At 37.8% G+C, this 18,582-nt stretch overlaps 1 protein-coding gene across 18 annotated transcripts in view; it reads left to right on the top strand.

The window, feature by feature from the left end:
* The window catches only part of TTLL5 (tubulin tyrosine ligase like 5), a 277,550-nt gene that overhangs the window by 10,513 nt on the left and 248,455 nt on the right, over nucleotides 1-18,582 (top strand). For 13 of the 18 annotated variants that reach the window (XR_008992440.1, XM_036913100.2, XM_036913097.2 and 10 more), the window contains 3 exons: nucleotides 6,154-6,236; nucleotides 7,576-7,682; nucleotides 14,546-14,676. Coding sequence is in view for 16 of the 18 variants with exons in the window: in XM_036913100.2 (XP_036768995.2) it covers nucleotides 6,154-6,236; nucleotides 7,576-7,682; nucleotides 14,546-14,676 (321 nt within the window). In the remaining 2 variants the exon portion in view is untranslated. Of the gene's footprint in view, nucleotides 1-6,153; nucleotides 6,237-7,575; nucleotides 7,683-14,545; nucleotides 14,677-18,582 lie in introns of those variants that run through there. The other 5 variants (XM_057488299.1, XM_057488300.1, XM_036913105.2 and 2 more) reach the window with 5 other exon arrangements.

The following is an 18,582-nucleotide window of genomic DNA, read 5'->3' as shown; positions in this document are numbered from 1 at the left end:
TTCCTTATTTTCTCTATTGCTTTTCTATTCTCAATTTCATTTCTCTCCACACCTCTGATTTTAAGCAGTGCTCTGAATCCTGGAGTTAGCCTGTAACTATCTTCAGAGGTTATAGTACTGCCATGGGATATAGTGGAAAGAACCTGTCCATGGGTTCTCAGCCATTGGTTCAAATCCCAGCCTTAGCATTTGCTAGCTGTGAATGTTGGGCTAATCACTTTAACTGTTTTAACCCATTTTATTGTAGAAAATAGAGATAATAGCTACCTTACAGGCATCGTGAGAATTAAATGAGATCATTTAATGATTGGCATATAGTAGGCAATCAAAACTTGTACTGTTTACTTGTTGAACAGGATCAGCTGTACTTTGAATAGACTTTAAGGTCTTCCCTTGCCCCATAATAAGCCAGGAGTTGAGAGGACTGTGAGCACCTGCTTCTGGGATTTGAATCCTCCTCCATCCCCGAGGGTTCTTGTGTTCTAATCCCCTCAGCAAGTTGTTAGGTTACCACTTGAAGGGAAATGGCTCATTCATGTTTTCTGAAGTCTAAGTAACTAGAGATCTGCTAACATTTGTGGAGAAACTCCCTCTAAATATGATTGGAGTCAAACATTCAATGTGGGTAAAAACAACAGAAGTAAATAATCTCTCCCAAAACATACTTCTATTGGTATGCTTGTCATATAATCTATGTTGCAGACCCTTCTTTTTTTAGAATGCCTAACATTTATTGGAAATTCATATCCATCAATATAAGCACCCCATTATTTAAGCAATCATTATTTTAAGTTTTTTTTTCCTTTACAAATTCCTATGAATAAAGAAAAAGCAACTAACTTTTTCCTTAAATTCTGTTTTTGAATTTTCTATTATCTTCCCAATTCCTTGAGGTTTAATGATTTCCTTCACCTTCCTTTATAAAAAGAACAATTTAAATAAGTTTTTCTAGTTGCTGCTTCAGATTTTTATTCTGAATTGTTCAACACTCTTGGTCTGTTTTTTTTTTTTTTGGCTGTCTTAAATAGCTGACATAGATCTGCTCAGATCATAATCCTATGATTAATTCCCCTTGAGAAGAGTTTCTGGGGCATTAGCTCTCTTCTGTTGATCCTAGAATGTTAGATGCCAACCTTTTTTTTCTGTTATCTATTAAATGTCTCATTGAATTCACTGTTTATATATTACTTCATCTGTATTATTTGAGAAATATTCCAGGAACATATTTTTTTCCTCACTAAAAACGTGTTTTTTTTCAGAATTGTATATGCTTCAAACATGTAAATGAGATTATATTCTAGAGGCAGCAGAGGTATTTTCAGTTTAAAGTAATCTTTTCCTAGAATGAAGTATCATTTTATAATTTGCGTCTGAATGTGTCAGTTTCACAAGTTTGCATTTGTATAGATTAACACTGTCCAATAGAAATATGATACAAGCTATATATGTAAATTTTCCAGTAGCCTTAAAAAAGTAAACAGAAACAGGTGAAATTAGTTTTAATACTGTATTTTGTTTAATCCAAAATACCATTTCCACATTTACTCAATATAGAAAAATCATTAAGACATTTTACATCCGGTATGTATTTCAGTTAGAGCACATCTCTATTATGGTATAAAATTTTCATTGGAAGTGTTTGATCAGTATTTAAATTTCATAAAATGTTACAGTTGAAAAAGTAAGTACATACACTCAAGTTGTTCCCAACAAGTTTTCCAATAACTAAATCTAGTATCAGTTTTAAAATTTTAATTTAAGTTAATTAAAGTTAAATGAAATAAAAACTTCAATTCTTCTGTCACAGTCACATTTCAAGTGCTTAGTAGTTAACTGAGGCTAGTGGTCACCATATGCATCAGAACAGGTATAGACCTCATTTTCTGACAGAGCAAAGCTATACTACATTTGCCATTGAAATGGTTATTCTTGTATTCTAAAAGTCAAAAACATCAGTTTTATCTTCATTCTAGTTTCCCATGCTATTTTTGATCAAACCTCTTATGGCGTGTCAGCACTCCCTATGTGCTTCTGTGCTGACAGTTAGATTATTGGTTCCTTGTTTTTATTACTCTGCTACTGTCAGTCCTGGAGCTTGCCAGGGATCTCAGCACTTCAGATTGCCTCCTGAGATACACGTGAGTGGTTGGAGAAGAAGAAATTCTGCAGTCTCATGGTAGAGTTGATGCGACGCTTATTCAGAGGCTCAGGCATAGGATGTTGGGTAGTTTGCTAGTAGGACCATGTCCTGCCTCTTGTTTTTATTTGGAAGGAAACATGGATAGGGTGGTTTTCTTTCTTGGGCAGCTGGGCAGGTTCAGTTTACAGTTGCAAGTCTCCATTTAATTCTTGCCATGGGACAGCAAGCCAAGGGTTGCTAGATTTTTCAAGAGAAGCCCAGTAATCTAGGTTTTTATATGACTTGTTTAAATTTTAAAAGGTTAGCAACTAACTCAATTTTATGTTTAAAATACCACAGGGAATGAACAGACCATGTCTGCAGGCTGGATTTGGCCCTTGGAGTACTAATTTATGACCTGTGGTCTAACACACTGATAATCAGCACTATTGGACACAGGCTGTTGGACACAAAACATGAATGTGAATTATAATATCCAGCAGTTATACTTGCTTTATGTTATTTCACTGTACCTTTCTTGTATTCCCCTTTTGGAACTTGTTCAATGTATCTGCACTGGGTTACAGTTAGTTGATACAGATTACAAGTAGCTGGTCACTGCTTATTGCTTGCATTCTATAAGAATCAGGTCTGCCACTGAGCACAGTGGTAATTACATTTTTCTTTTATATTGGAGAAGTAGAAGAAAGTATTAATAGCATTTTTATTTCTTAATTTGCTTATATAAAATGTATAATTCACTATGTATGTATACTATGTATTAATATTTTACTATGTATTTACTTTTTTTACTAAATGAAAATTTTTACTGTTTATCAACAAGTGTTCTAAAAGCTTTACATGTATTAACCCATTTAGTGCTGACAACACCCCTATGAGGTAAGTACCTTTATTTTCACCCCCATTTTGCAGGTGGGGAAACTAAGCATAGAGAAATCAAGTAACCTGTTTGTGATTACAAGCAGGAGGTGTAGAGCCAGGATTTTAACCGTGGCAGTTCTGCTCCAGAGACATGCTCTTCTCTCACTATTGCCCCTGCTCCCTCAGCCCCCAGGTAATCACTGTGTAATCATTCCCTATGGCCTGGTGCTGCAAAACCAGCACAGGGGAAGGCCAGGCAGAGCATGGCTGTAGCCCTGGTCTCCAGCAGCTGATGATGCTTTGGCTTTTGCATGTGCCAAAACAGAGATTTCAGTGATCACAGTTATCATAACAAAAAGCCCTGACTTTCTTTCCATATTCTGAACATTCGATTTAGAAAACTTAAAAACCTTCTGGCAACTTATAAGAATAGTACAATGAATGCATGTATATTTTTTCCCTATGTTTTTAGGTGATTATTAACATTTTATCATATTTGCTTCTCTCTTTCTCTGAACCATTTGAGAATTTATGTTTAAATATTTATTCAGCATATATCTCCTAAGAATAAGGGCATCCTCTGTGTAACTACAGTACAGTGATGACACACAAGAATCTGTCATTGGTAACATACTCTGAACTAATACAAAGTCCCCATACATATTTCCCTAATTGTTCCAATTTTGTCCTTGTCCTTTATAGCTGCTTTTTTAAAAATCCAGGATTCAAAGACTGTATTTAGTTGTCATATTTCTTTAGTGTCTTTTAATCTACAACTATTTCCCAGACTTTTTTTGTCTGTGTCTTTCTTGATCCTGACATCTTTAAAGATTCCAGCCTAGTTGCTTTGCAGATATCCTTAAGTTTGGGCTTGTCTGATTGTTTCTGCATGTTTAGATTCAGGTTTAAACATTTTGCAGGAATATCATTTAGTGAGGTTGTATCCCACTGTAGCATGTTAGAAAACATGTGAAGTCATTGTATTGCATTATTGGTGATAGCAAATTTGATCATTTCGTTAAGATAGTGTTCACCAGATTTCTAATCAGCTGACCTTAAGATAAGGAGATTCTCCATGTGGGCCCCATGTACTCAAGGGTCCTTGAAAGTAGAAGAAAGAGACAGAAGAGGAATTGGACTGATGCTCTGTGAGAAGGACCAGACCTATCTTTCCCAGCTTGGAAGACAGGGGAAGGTGAACACAAGCCAAGGAACGGGGGTGGCCTCTAAAAGCTGGAAAAGGAAGGGAAGTAGACCTACCCAGTCTGTAGAAAAGAACGTAGCCCTGTTGGTACCTTGATTAGACCTCTGACCTACAGAACTATCAGACGATACATTTGTGTTGTTTAAGCTGCTCTGTGTGTGGTAATTTGTTATAGCAGCAATAGAAAACCAGTATTCTGTCTGTGCGGATTCACGGACTCTCTTCTTTTTCATAATGGAGTTATAATCTACCTCTGTTATACATATCTTTATTCTCAAATTGTCTTAAATTTGGCCATTGGGGGTGCCCCTTCAAGATCCTGTGACATGTCCCCAGTCAGTATTTGAATACTTTACTCTTTTTTGGCATAACAGGATATTCAAGGCCTATCTTGTGCTTTACCACCCCAACTTGGAATCAGAACACACACTCTTAAGCAATGTACTATACTGCTTCTTACGTTATACTCTGCACCAGAGTGAACCCACATGACTGTTTCTTTTATAACAATATTTCAAAGACAACATGATAGTGATTGATCATTGGGAAAAACCCTATGACCGGGCTTTAAAAGGTTGACAAGAATGAGAAATATGGAGTGTCTGGCCTTTTCATTCCAGTTCTCCTGTGCTTTGCATGGCACTTCTGCCAGGACTGAGCTAGTAGCAGGCATTTATGAATATTTTCACATGAATTCCCAAAGAGAAGTGGTTATCTTTGACTATAGAGGATGAATTTTGTTCTAAAGTCTGTTGGTCAGTTTCTGTATTATATTCATTCAGAAATTGTTGAACATGCAGTTGTAATGATGCATAGAAAGAGATTGAATTTAATGGGCCAGAGCAAATGTTAGTCTTCGGGGAATATATAGAAATCTCACATGATTACAGACTTTCCTCTTAGGGATCGCAAGCGCAGAATTCTTACAGGGGCCTGCCCGGAGGAAAGAATGAGTGAAGCAGCCGGGTGGGGACTGTGCTGAAGTGGACAGTGTGGGCCTGTCCTGCAGAGAGAGAGTTTGCACCTCTCTAGTTGACTCTCGCCATGGCAGGGGGAGAGAGACAGAGACAGAGAGACCTACCACGCTTGCCTTGGTTTTCAAGAGAAGCCCAGAAATCTTGATTTTTATATGGATTCCTCCAATTTCAAAAGGTTAGCAATTAATTCAGTTTCATTTTTACAGCACTTTGAGGGACAGACAAACCACGTCTGCTGATTGATTCTGGTCCTTGGGCCACCCGTTTCTAACCTCTGGCCTAAGATATACTGGTAACCAGCATTATTGCACACAGAGGGCTATCTAGAGTGGGGGTTCTTAACCTTTTTGGTGCAGTGGACTGAATGTGCAATGGGAGTGTGAAGAAGCCTATGGATCTTAGAATAATGTATTTGATGTGTATAAAAGGAAATATATATGATTACAAAGAAAATCAATTGCATTGAAATACAGTTATCAAAGTATTTTTGAAAAACTAAATTTGTGATATGTATGCTTTTTCATTAGTGCATTAAGTAACATGATCTATGGTGTGTCTCTTAACTACAAATAATTTTCAAACGCTGTGAGAATAATTACTATTTTGTCATAACTCTAACAACTGTAAAATAATCTTAAAATCCCTGTTGTCCATTGGTGGCAGGGTCATGGGTACTGCTCAGACTACTGCACTGTGTTGCCTACATTCCTAATTGAAGGTAATGTTAAATTTCAAGTAGAAATCATTGAAAACAATGATGTTTTTTTTTCCCCCATCCATGTTTAATAATCCCCAATAAATGTCAGGTTAAGAACTTCTGGTCCAGAATAATCCATAACCTACTGATAGTAGCATACAATGAAGCAGTGTAATGTTATTGAGTATAATTAAACAAGCCACCATCTTACAGCTTATTTCTGTCTCTCAGTGAACTTTCTGGTTACTGAACTTGATCCTGTGTTTTCCCTTAGAACGTTATCATTTGTCTTATAAGATTGTGCGAACAGACAGTCGCCTGGTACGCAGCATTCTGACAGCCCATGGATTTCATGAAGTAAGCTCACTTCTGCTTCCTCACCTGATCTGTTCAAAAGCTGAAGATCCTAGCCACCTAACTGACTGCAAATTAATAGGGCCAGCTCTAGAAAGTACATGGGACCAGTGCTTAGTGGTGTAGCAGAACTTGCACTGAATTTCTGAGTGGCTTTAGCAGTTTTTCCTTGGAATACATAGAAAGCATTTCCACAGGATTTTTCGTTTTCTTTTTTTTGGCAAAGAAAACAAACCCCAAACATTGTTTTTCTTATTAGGCTTTTAAAGCTTGGGCTGGACTCATAGTTGTCCTTGAGGAAACTGTCTAATAATAAACAACAGAAACAGACACTGCCCAACTTTAAAAGGGATTTGTAGGAAAAGTTTATATAGGGTGGCATAATCAGAGGAAAGGCTGAAAAGGCAGACCTTTGGAAGGAGAGACCAGGACAGCCCTGGGGATCTGGGAACAGGAATTTTCAGGACCATCTCCTCAAGGTACTGCTATGGAAGTGACTCAACTCCGTTTATTGTCATTGTGCCTTTCTCTCTTCAAGAGTTACACTTTGGATCAGATTGGGTCACGGATCCATTCCTTGGTGGAAGGGAGGGTGGGTGATTAGCAGTCCTTTAAAACCATGAAGTATGTTCTTCCTAAAGGAAATTGGGAAAATTGGGATGTTGACCTCAAAAGGGACAGACAAAAATGCTGGACAGACTTCCACTGAGATATTTTGAGACAATTGATACAAGTCTGTTTGCTAGCTCTTTATCCTAGGTTGACGTCTGAAGAAGATGTTTTGAGGAAGTTCTGGTACCAGTTTATGTCCTGTCTTATTGCTGTCTTATCTCCAGGGCTTCACATGGTACCTTATCACATCATAGGTACAAACTACATAATTGTTGAATGAATGGAAAAATTAATTCTTAGGAATGAATAAATGGATTCTAAGATGGTTTGCTATTATAAGGTTTTAGTTCTGATCAGTACTTTATACCCAGCATCTGCAATGACATAGGACATTCTGAGAAGGGAGTTTCGAGGTTGGGTCCTTGTCTCATACTTTGAGTATTAATGCAGAAAGCAAAAATATTAAGAGACACTATAGATTTCTGTAGAAGGGTTAACTTATTCTATCTACTCTTTGCATTTGGGATTTGGCCAATTCTCCCATTCTTTAAACTTGATTATCTCCATATTTTATTTACTCAGCTTTTGTCTTACTAGGCTCTCATATTAACTGGGCCACCTCTGTGAGGGCCCTGTGGATGAAAAATCTACATAGCCTTCTCTCCCAGCACTCTTTCTGGAGAGGGCCTGTGTCTAATGGTTCTTGTCCTGTCTTTTTACCTGCTCTCAGGTTCACCCAAGCAGCACTGACTATAATCTAATGTGGACCGGCTCCCACCTGAAGCCCTTCTTACTTCGCACGCTCTCTGAAGCACAAAAGGTTAATCACTTTCCCAGGTAATGCACTTGTAGTTACCACTTAGAGGTATCTGACATTGGGCATGTAGCCAGTAGAGATAATTAATGTCTTTAAAAAAAAGTCTGTGATATAACGCAGCAGTCTGCATATCCAGCTAAAGTGTTCATTGTGCCTTTCTTCAAGAGTTACACTTTGGATCAGATTGGGTCACGGATCCATTCCTTGGTGGAAGGGAGGGTGGGTGATTAGCAAAGGGGAAGCCTTTCCAAGGACCCTGTAGACATAGATGGTTTTAAAGGAGGCTGTTTCTGGACTGCAAATCCCGTAAGTTCTGTTTCCTGAAATTGGGCTGCTTGAGAGCCCTTCGTGTAGGTGGGTTCTCCCTTCTCACGTCCTTTTTCAGAGTCACTGTTTTCCTCCTCTATAAAGAATGGCCCACCTAGAACCTTAATATGATACATTGTCCTTGGGTATAAAAATTTCCAGGGTTCCAGACAAGGGTACAAAATATCGGTGTTTAATTGAATTCTAGTAATAGCCTAACATACCCTTTTTGCTTTCCAAATGACAGTGATTTCCATTTTTTTTTTTTTTTTGCTGTTAACAGAATTAATTATAGGAGGACATAAGCTGTCAGCTGATCATTAAATACAATTTTTCATGATAGATAATCTTGTGACTTGTGACATAAAATTAGGAAAGAGTGCAAAGAATTGAGGGTCATTGCTATAGAAAACACCTTCTAGTCACATTTGTTAATGGCAGCCCAGAGAGGCATTATTGCCTGGTGGCTAGAAGCACAAGTCCTATTGCCAGTTACCTGGGCTTGGATCCCACTCTGCTGAGAGATGTTGGACAAATGACCTTTCTAAGCACCAGTTTCCTCCTTGGTAAAAGGAGGGTGCTAATGACAGACACATACTTCCTAGGACTGTTGTGAGGGTTTAATACATTCAGATGCAGAGTGCTCTTAGTGTCTATCTGTCACATAGTAAACACTAGGTAAGTGGTGGCTGTTATTTTTGTGAACAAGGTTTCTTAGTTTTTACATCTGTGAAAAAGAAAATAGGAATAAAATTGATGCTGAACATTCTAGCAGTATGTAATATTCAGCTATGGAGAGATACATGACCTAAAGGAGAAGGCATAAACTAATCTCATCTATCTAATGAAGGGATGCAAATCCAGTTACATTTCATTTTATTTCCCAGACTTATGACCCAGTTATTCACTTATGCTAGCAAGTTTCATTTTCAATTACCTTGTAGTGTTTTCTCATTTTCATGAAGGTTCTTTCTTGATTTTTCAATTCTGTTGTCTTCTACCCGATCACTCTGTATAAATTCTTGGTCTATGCTATTTTTATTGTCAAATAGTTTCTCATAATCTTAGATAAATGTGTGTTTTGAGTCTTCATAATAAGTTCTAGTTTAATTTCATGTCTGAGCTTCACTAGCAGAAAGTAATTTCAACCTTATTTTCTTCCTGAATGCCTGGAAAAATGTAGGTTTGCTTTTTATTTATTTATTTATTTATTTATTTTTAGATAATTATTTTTTATTGAAGGGTAGTTGACGCACAGTATCACATTACATTAGTTTCAAGTGTACAACACAGTGATAAAACATTTATATACATAATTCTAGGTTCCAGCTATCACCCTACCAAGCTGTTACAATATCTTGACTATATTCCTTATGCTATACATTACATCCTGGTTACTTATTTATTTTACCATTGGAAGTCTGTCCTTTTTTTTTTTTTTTTTTGAGAGGGCATCTCTCATATTTATTGATCAAATGGTTGTTAACGACAATAAAATTCTGTATAGGGGAGTTAATGCTCAATGCACAATCATTAATCCACCCCAAGCCTAATTTTCGTCAGTCTCCAATCTTCTGAGGCATAACAAACAAGTTCTTACATGGAGAACAAATTCTTACATAATGAATAAGTTACATAGTGAACAGTACAAGGGCAGTCATCACAGAAACTTTCGGTTTTGCTCATGCATTATGAACTATAAACAGTCAGTTCAAATATGAATACTCTTTTGGTTTTTATACTTGATTTATATGTGGATACCACATTTCTCTCTTTATTATTATTATTTTTAATAAAATGCTGGAGTGGTAGGTAGATACAAGATAAAGGTAGAAAACATAGTTTAGTGTTGTAAGAGAGCAAATGTAGATGATCAGGTGTGTGCCTGTAGACTATGTGTTAATCCAAGCTAGACAAGGGCAATAAAACATCCACATATGCAGAAGATTTCTCTCAGAACAGGGGGGTGAGGTTCTAAGCCTCACCTCTGTTGATCCCCACTTTCTCACCTGATGACCCCCCTGCGACTGTGCCTGTCTTAGGTTGTTCCTCCCTTGAGGAATCTTACCCGTCTCTGGCTAGTAGGTTTGCTTTTTAAAATGTGTGACTGGATGCTTGATGTGAATCAGATGCAGCTATTTTAAACAGGCATTTAAATGGTCTTTAAAATAGCCCACACTATTCCTAATTCATGTTAGTAATATATTATTTATTTCAATAGTTTTTGAAACATTCTTGTAGGGTTATAGAAATTCTATCTCAATTTAGACTCAGTATTAGTAAGTTCTAACCCATATTTTCTTGTCTTTGAATGTGTTGTCTTGTATCTTTGAGAACATTAATAATCTGTTATCTTAATGCAGTATACTTTGTGGTTTCTGCTGCTATCTCATGTTTTCAATCCAAAGACTTCCAACTCACATGCAAGAGCAACTCAAGCACTCCAAGTGTTTCCAATATTATTGTGAACTCTTTCTTAATATATTTTGTGAACTTCTTATTTTTAAATAATTTTAGGCTTATAGAAAAGTTGCAAAAATAATATAGAGAGTTGCTGCATAGCCTTTACTGAGTTCTCCTGATGTTAACATCAGTTCTAACTGTAGAATAATTATCAAAATGGAGAAATTGACACTGGTATAACACATTTTTATCAAAATTTGTTAATATTTATAGTGTTTTGATGAACTATTACAACTTTTGCAATGATAATCAGTTCAGTATAAATAGTTAAAACCTTATGACCACAGGAAATTTAAAAATATTACATATTAATTCATATGCATATTTTTGTGGAGGAGAAGGTAAGATATAATGTAAGAGACTTAAGATCATTAAATATGTTCTGTTAGGTTAAGCTGTCCTTTGGGGAAAATGGAATGGAAGAAGTAAAAAAAACAAGATTGATTGGGGGACAATGTCTAGGTGAGACTGTGAGGGAGGTTTTGGGGTGCTGGCAATGTTTTCCACTGAATCTGAGTGGTAGTCACACAGGTGACAAAAATTTATTCTGGTCTTCATTTGTGATTTGTGTCCTTTTCTATATATATGTTACCTTTGGTAAAAAGTGTATTTAAAAAAGTGAAGAATTTGCTGACAAAAGAGCTTTTTCTTTAATAATATTTTTAAAATGTATAGTAGCTATTGAATCCTGAAGTTAGTTAGTTTCCCTGAATATAATTTTAAAAGATAGTGTTACAGTTTTATTTTAAAATGGTATTTGCCATGTGCTGGATCCTTGGGAACAACTTAACTTTATGATGAAAAATCTTAGGTGCCAACTAAAAGAATATGCGGTTTCCCAAAATTTATATAGGGAATATCAAGCCAAAAAGTTTAGAGACCACCAATATTGGGCACCCACAGAAGAATTCATTCCTTTTCTTACTCTCTGGCTCAGTTTTTCTAATTCCTTAATGATCAACATCACTGGGGATACTTTTCAAAAATACACATTCATAGGCCCCATTGCAGTGTCATGGAAGCACCATGTCCAGGGAAGGTGTGTATTTAAAAAGCACCTTCTAAATGCTTAATCTTTTTAGGTAAATATATACCTAAAAAACTATATATAAGTAAAAAGCAATGAAGTGATTTATATCTGGGAAGTTCAGAAATTACTTTTCTAGACTAACTCAGTGTTACAATATGGCTTCTGGATCATCTGTACCAAAATCACTGGGGGGTATATGTCTTTCAAATGCAGAATCCTAGACTTAATCCCAGAATTTTGAGAGATTGGGTCCAGGAACATTTTTAAGAAAATTTCTGGGTAATTCTTAAATGTACACTAAAATTTAAGGACCTGTGTTTTAGAGTTCTGAAGAGGACAGTGGGTAAAAGAAGTGTTTATGATACCTAGATATGGCAAAGCAATCTTTGAATTTAAGAAATCGTAGTAAAAAATTTGAACTGAGGAACAGATGGGATAAGTTTTTAATGGTCATAGCAAAGATTCTGAGATGATTTTTAAATAGTGGAACAAACCACAGACTTGTGAGTCCAGTTGAGGCTAACTGAAATGCCTTTTTGTAGTACTCCAGAATGTACTCCCTGATAGGTAACAATTACTGCCCTCATTTTAAGGTGATCGTTTCCTTGCTTTTCATTAAAATTTTACCTCTTGCATATCCATCTTCAATGACAGAGTTTAGTTTTCAGTGGGCTTCTTAATTTAGTGACCTGGGACTTCACCAATAGGATCATTGTGGTCTAAAATTAAGGTCTGTCTTGGGCCCTATGCAGGAGAAGCCTCTCAGACCCTTGGTACCTTTATTACTAGCAATGCTACAAGCTCCATGTAGTTATTTGAGAGTTTGAGCAATTAGTGCTATGGCATTAGGCCTATAAATATGGATAAGATAGTCACATGTTTTATTTTCATGGATAGTCCTCTTTTCAAATATGCTAACCTTTTTTCTAAAAATAAATTTTTGAGAATTTCTTGCATTTTAGTATCTTAATCAATCTGCATCTCCATTTGGAATTAACTCAGCAATTTTTTATCAGACCATGTTTCTCAGTAGGTGACATCCTCTGGATACCTGTTGCATAAAAAAATCCCAGGATGCCTTGGGTTTGGAACTTGTTACTTAGAGTACAAGTGTTCTTCCTTTCTTTGGGTAATCCATACTATTTTGTACTGTGAAAGAATTGTAATTCAAAATAAAACACATAGAATTCCTAAAATATTCCATAATGATTTGTAGTAGTGAATAGTTATAGACTATTTATGAGGCTAGAATTTATTTGATTACTTGGTTTCCAGACCCTGAAAGTTTGAAAATGTTTATCAAAAGTCAAACTTAGAACACCTTCCTCTTTGGTTGTTTTAGATTAGATTTTATACTTGTAAATCAATTTTAAAAAACCCATTTGGCAAAAAGAATCAGACTTAAAGATTTCTTAGCTGTATAAATGTACAATCCATAAGAAAAAAACTGATAAAGTGGACTTCATCAAAATGTAAAATGTCTTCTCTTTGAAAGACACTGCTAATAAAATGAAAAGATAGGTGACAGACTGGAACAAAATATTTCCAAAACTCATATCTGATAAAGAATTTATATCCAGAATATATAATAAACTCTCAAAACTCAATAATAAACAATCCTTTTTTTTAACTGGGCCAAATATTTGAACAGATACTTCACCAAAGAAGATATGAAAAGATGCACATGAAAAGTTGTTCAGTAGTTATCAAAGGAAAGGAAGTTAAAACCACATGAGGTATTACTACATATCTATTATAATGGCCAAAAACAAAACAAAGTGCTAGTCAGGACATGGTACACTAAAACTTTGGTGATGGGATATGCAAAATGGTATAGGCACTTTACATAACAATTTGGCAGTTTCTTACAAAGTTAAATATATACTTATGTGGTGGTTTTAAATGTGCTTACAAATTCCTCAGCATTGTCTCCAAAAGGTTGAGCTTAATTTCAATGTTCATGGGTGTGGGCTGGACTTAGTGACTTACTTCCAGAATAGAATGTGGCAGAAATGACTGTGTCATTTCTGAGACTAGGTCATAGAAGACATTGCAGCTTCTTCCTTGTTTTCTTTCTCTCTTGGATCATTTATTCACATGAGGAGAAACTGAGGCTTCCTGCCAACAATCAGCCCCATATGTGAGAGCCACCTAGAAAGTGGGTCTTCCCGCCCCAGTCAAGTCTGATGACTACAGCTCTTCTCAACATCTTGCCTATAACCTCATGAGAGACCCCAAGACAACTACCAGGCCCTGTCACTTGCACATTCCTGACCCATAGAATCTATGTGAAATAGTAAATGTTTATTATTTTAAGCTGTGATGTTTTGGAGTAACTTATTATTTATCTGCAGCAGTAGATAACTTTTACTAAGTGATTTTACTAAACCCAGTGATCCCATTCCTAGAGAGATGAAAACAGACGTTCATACAAAAAGTTATGTTCATATAAAATCTGTATGCAAATGCTTATCGAAACTTTATAATCTTCAAAAAGTAGAAACACTCAAGTCCTTCAGCTGGTGAATGGACAAATTGTAGTACACCCAAACAATTTACTACTGAGCCATAAAAAGGAGTGAAATACTAATACATGTAACAATAAGAGTAAGTCACAATTGTGTTATGCTCAGTGAAAGAAGCCAATCTTAAAAGCGTATGTCCCATATGATTCCATTTATTTGACTTTCTGGAAAGGCAAAATTATAGGGCCAGAAAACAGACAAATGTTTGCCAGGGCCTGGAGGTGATTATCAGGGTTGCCTACAAAGGGACTTAAGGTGACTTTTCATGATATTGGAACTGTCCTATATCTTGATTATGGTGGTAGTTACATAATTGCATGTTTGTTTAAACTCACAGAAGTACACACTAAAAAGGGCAACTCTTAACTGTGCATAAGTTATGTCTTAATGAATAAATCTGACCAAAGGAATCCAGTTTGTGGAAGTGATTAATAACCACTGGGGTTGACAAAGTAATTTGGGATATAGTACTATTCTCAGGAACTTTTTAGAATGTGGTAACACAGGAAAACCTCTGAGTCAAAGTTTAGTGAAATGGAAATACTTTTACAATTTTTAGGTCATATGAACTAACCCGGAAGGACCGTCTGTACAAAAACATCATCCGAATGCAGCATACACATGGATTCAAGGCTTTTCACATCCTCCCTCAGACCTTCCTGCTGCCAGCTGAGTATGCAGAATTCTGTAGTAAGTGCTTGACTGAGAATGCCCCAGTCTTTAGTGACTGAACTGGAGGCAGACTTCCTGCTGGGCTTACCCCTTAACCAGTGAGGACTTGTCAATTCCTTAAAAAATTGTGTTTCTTTAGTAAAACAGCTGAGGGGTAACTTTAAACCTGTTTTTATTCTAAATTGTATACCTGTAGGTTTATTTTTAGTAAGCTTGTTAGTACGCTTTATATAAGGACACGTTCGTGTCATATACATGTGCCCCTGTCTCATACAAAGAGTCTCTTCTCTTGATTGATCCTGAGTGCCTTTGTAAGGGTTATTCCTGTCACCTGGATCTATGTTTTTGGGGGTGTAAGTGTCATGCTTCTTTTGGTGTTAAAGTTTAATCATATTCTCATTCCTTGGAGTTCAGGCTAATTGAAAAAAATACATGTGGGAGCCAGGTAGGGATCTCAGTGTTAGCTCTGTCACTGGCAAAGCTAGATAGGAACATGTGGCCTGCATCCATTAGTCTTCACGGGCTTCTTATTTCTTTGATCATTAAGCAAATTTAGCTCCCCAGGTCCAAGCAGTGGAGGCTTTCCTCCATGGCGGCAGAGCCTGAGTCAGTAGGCTTAGTGTTCTGATGAGGCATGAGACAGAAGTGTGAGGCAGGTCTTTTGTTTGTGAGAGTTTAAATGGTAATAATAATAGCTAACACGTGATAAACATTTCCTTCCTATTGGGCCCTCTTCTAAGCGGCACCTCTACTCTGAGGTAGGTACTATTATTATTATTCCTCAGATTGGTAGACTAAGGTACGGAGAGGTTAAGAAGCTTACCATAAACTATGCAGCTTGAGAATGGTGGAACTAGGATTCTGAAGTTTGGCTTCAGAAACCATGCTCTTTACCACTGTGCTTTACTGCTAAAGACACTGGGCCATATGCCAACAATTTCCTAATATTGCCAATGAGAGAATTCACTTCTGTGAGGAGGATCAGGTAAGACACAGAGAGGACAGACATACAGATAGTTTTCTACACAATGAGTGCTAGAGACTATGCCTATCTTATGGGTACAGGAAACTTGGAGAGAGGAAGAGAAAGTTCTCCCTAGATTTCCCAGCTTTTGATTCTTTTAACCTGTTAGACTTAGCAGTCTGCTTGGTGACCCAGTGGGGTGCTCGTCCTCTGGGACTTTCATCATCAGGAGTGCTCATCAAGGTCTCTTGCTCCCACCTTGGCAAGGCCATTTCTTTGATAGCACTTGTGCTCCAGCTGGGGCCATTGGTTGGCACTGTGTCCACGGAAGGCTCTGAAAATGGGTGAGAAGAGAATATTAATCAGATGAAGCTATAGTGCACTCAAAGCTGAAAATTTGTAGTTAAAAATTTTTGTTACGGGACATTAGCCAAGTTGCTTCAAGCTGTCTGTGCATTAGCTTCCTCTTCTATAGGATAGGACTAGTACTAGTGCTGACCTTGCAGTATTAGGAAGGATGTTTGGACAGGTTAGCACATGGAAAGCTCTTGGGATGGTGCCAGGTAGGTACTTAATAAATGTTCGACATGATTTCCAATTTCAAGTTATGTTGAGTTGTGTTCTTACGTAATAAGAGTAAAAAGTTATGGACTAAGCCAGTATGATAGCATAGAAATGCTTCAACTAACATGTCATCAACATAAAAGGGTTCCAGATTTAAACTCCTATTGTTGAACTCCTAACAGGAAATTCAAGTCCAGAATGATTCCCTGTTAAAGTCTAAAAGAATCTAAGCTGCACATTCCCCGTCTGCTCTCTAGGCTGTTTCTTTCTCTGCTGTTCTCCCCAACCTTTGGAGGCAGGTTGGGCAGTGGGGATGCTCAGTCAGATGATTGGTAGAGTTAGGTGTCCTCCCTCAAGTGTAACCTGTCTTCAGTAGAAGAGCTTTTCCAGCATTTTAGTCAAACTCTTATATGTTCTATTCTTTAACAAGAATGAATTCAAAAGGTCAATAGAACACGACTTCACACCCAAAAGGTACAGCAACCACATTTAGCCCCAGGGAAGCTGTTCCAGGCAAATGGTGTTCCTCAGTCACCCAGAAAAAATCACTTATTGATGTTGCCACCAGGCACAAGTAGCAGGGACCTAACCATGCTTGTGGAAAAGCAGGGCAGGGACTACATGATAGTAAAGAGGAATCTTCTTGGTTTCAGTCTGGCCAGGATGCCAGTCATTCTTTGCCAGATGTCCAGAGTTCCTGACCCCTTAGCTGAAATCCATCTGGGAGAAATCCAGCATCATTAGGTTAGCTCTGTTGCTAAGGTAATATATTAGAGGAGAAGCCTATCTATTTCTACCAGTTCCTCTTTCAAAGAGACATTCTTCTTCTTCCAAAAGTCTGTTTGAAATTCTGCTCTTCCTTTGGGATCCATGTAGCATATTATAACTTGAAAATTCCATTTTCTCCATGACTCTTGTTTGCCTGACCCTCCATTTCTTACTTGAGTGTGGACAATAGGAGATTTTTGAGAAGGAAAGCGACAGGAACAGGCTAGCCTTTAAGAAAAGTAACTGCATGAAATGAATTGCAGGGAGCAAGGAATACAAGTACAGTGGTCACTTTGAAGGTTGTTTCAGTAACCCAGATAAAGTGTAGATGCCCTGAACTAGGTAGTGGAATGGAAGAGGAGTAGGAAGAGCAGTAGAATCAACAAAATTTACTAATTGGCTGTGAGTAGAGGCAGGAGGTGAAGCTGTCTTCGAGGTGTGAGTCTGAGAAGCTAGAGGATTGTTGGGTATTTGACTAGAGAGTGTCACGAGGGCCTGAAAGGAAGAGCTGCTCAAGGGCATGAGGAGGGTTAAACTTTGGGCCAGATACGGGTTTGAGGTGCCTGCAGGCTTCCACCTGTGGTGATGTGGTGACGTTTTGCAGGCAGTTGTAAGGGCAATGCTGAGTCCTGGCCAGAGACAGAGATCCTGGAAGTTGCAGGTATGCACGTGGGTGTGAGTAATAACCAAGCGAGAGAGAAAGGAAGCAGCAGCATGCCAGGGAAGTTGGAGGGGAGAGAGCTTGAAGATACGGGCAAGGGAGTCGCGCCCCAGCGGAGGCAGCAGAGCTTTCAGTCAGGAGCGCGGGTGGAAGGGTCAGCTGTAGGAAGGAGGTGGGCACGTCTCTCCGCCAACGGAGAGAAGGACGAAGGCCAAGTGGTGATCCAGATGAAGTTTTTGATGGTGAGAAAGCAGGAGAATGGGTTCGTGTTCATCAACCCCCAGCCTGCTTGGTGAGGATGGTGATGAGGACACGTGCCAAGACCGAGGGGCATAAGGATGGGTTTGGGTGTTTGAGAGGGGCAGAAAGGGCTAAGAACGGACATGAGGACTGCCTAAAGACATGCAAGAGACAGCCAAGGCGGATCTCATGAATTTATGGCTTTTGGTTCAAGTAAGAGAAAACCTTAAATCCATCTCTGTAGAGATTTAGCCCAGAGACCAGTCACTCGAGCTGTGAAAGCTTGGATACTGCCAAACTGTTCCCAGTAATTAGACTGGGGGGCGGTTGGAATAAATGGCATAGATCTTTCTAGACTCCTGGTGTCTCTGTTGCTAGTTACACTGTGTAGGAGAATTGGAGGTCTGTGACTTTGAGGAACCTAACTCAGAATCTCTTGCCAACTGCAGCTATTTCCCCACAGTGGACAGCTTTCTAGTGGGAAAAAGGGAAACAACAAGGAATATAGGATGGTGCCAATATCAGCAAAGCAAAACTTCCCCCAGAACCCCAGCAGATTTCTCCTTACTTCTAATTGGCCAAAATTGCATCCTTTGGCCATGTTTAACTACAGGAGAATCTGAGAAATAATTTCAAGGAATGTTTTGATGTTAATTAGTTAATTGCAAATGGCTGGGTTTCAAAGCAATCAGCAAAGTTATAGAATTATGATATTAGAATTATAAGA

Source organism: Manis pentadactyla, chromosome 11 (genome assembly GCF_030020395.1).
Source record: "Manis pentadactyla isolate mManPen7 chromosome 11, mManPen7.hap1, whole genome shotgun sequence".
NCBI lineage: Eukaryota > Metazoa > Chordata > Mammalia > Pholidota > Manidae > Manis > Manis pentadactyla.
The sequence above is the reverse complement of the archived record's forward strand: the minus strand, read 5'-3'. Positions and strand labels throughout refer to the sequence as shown.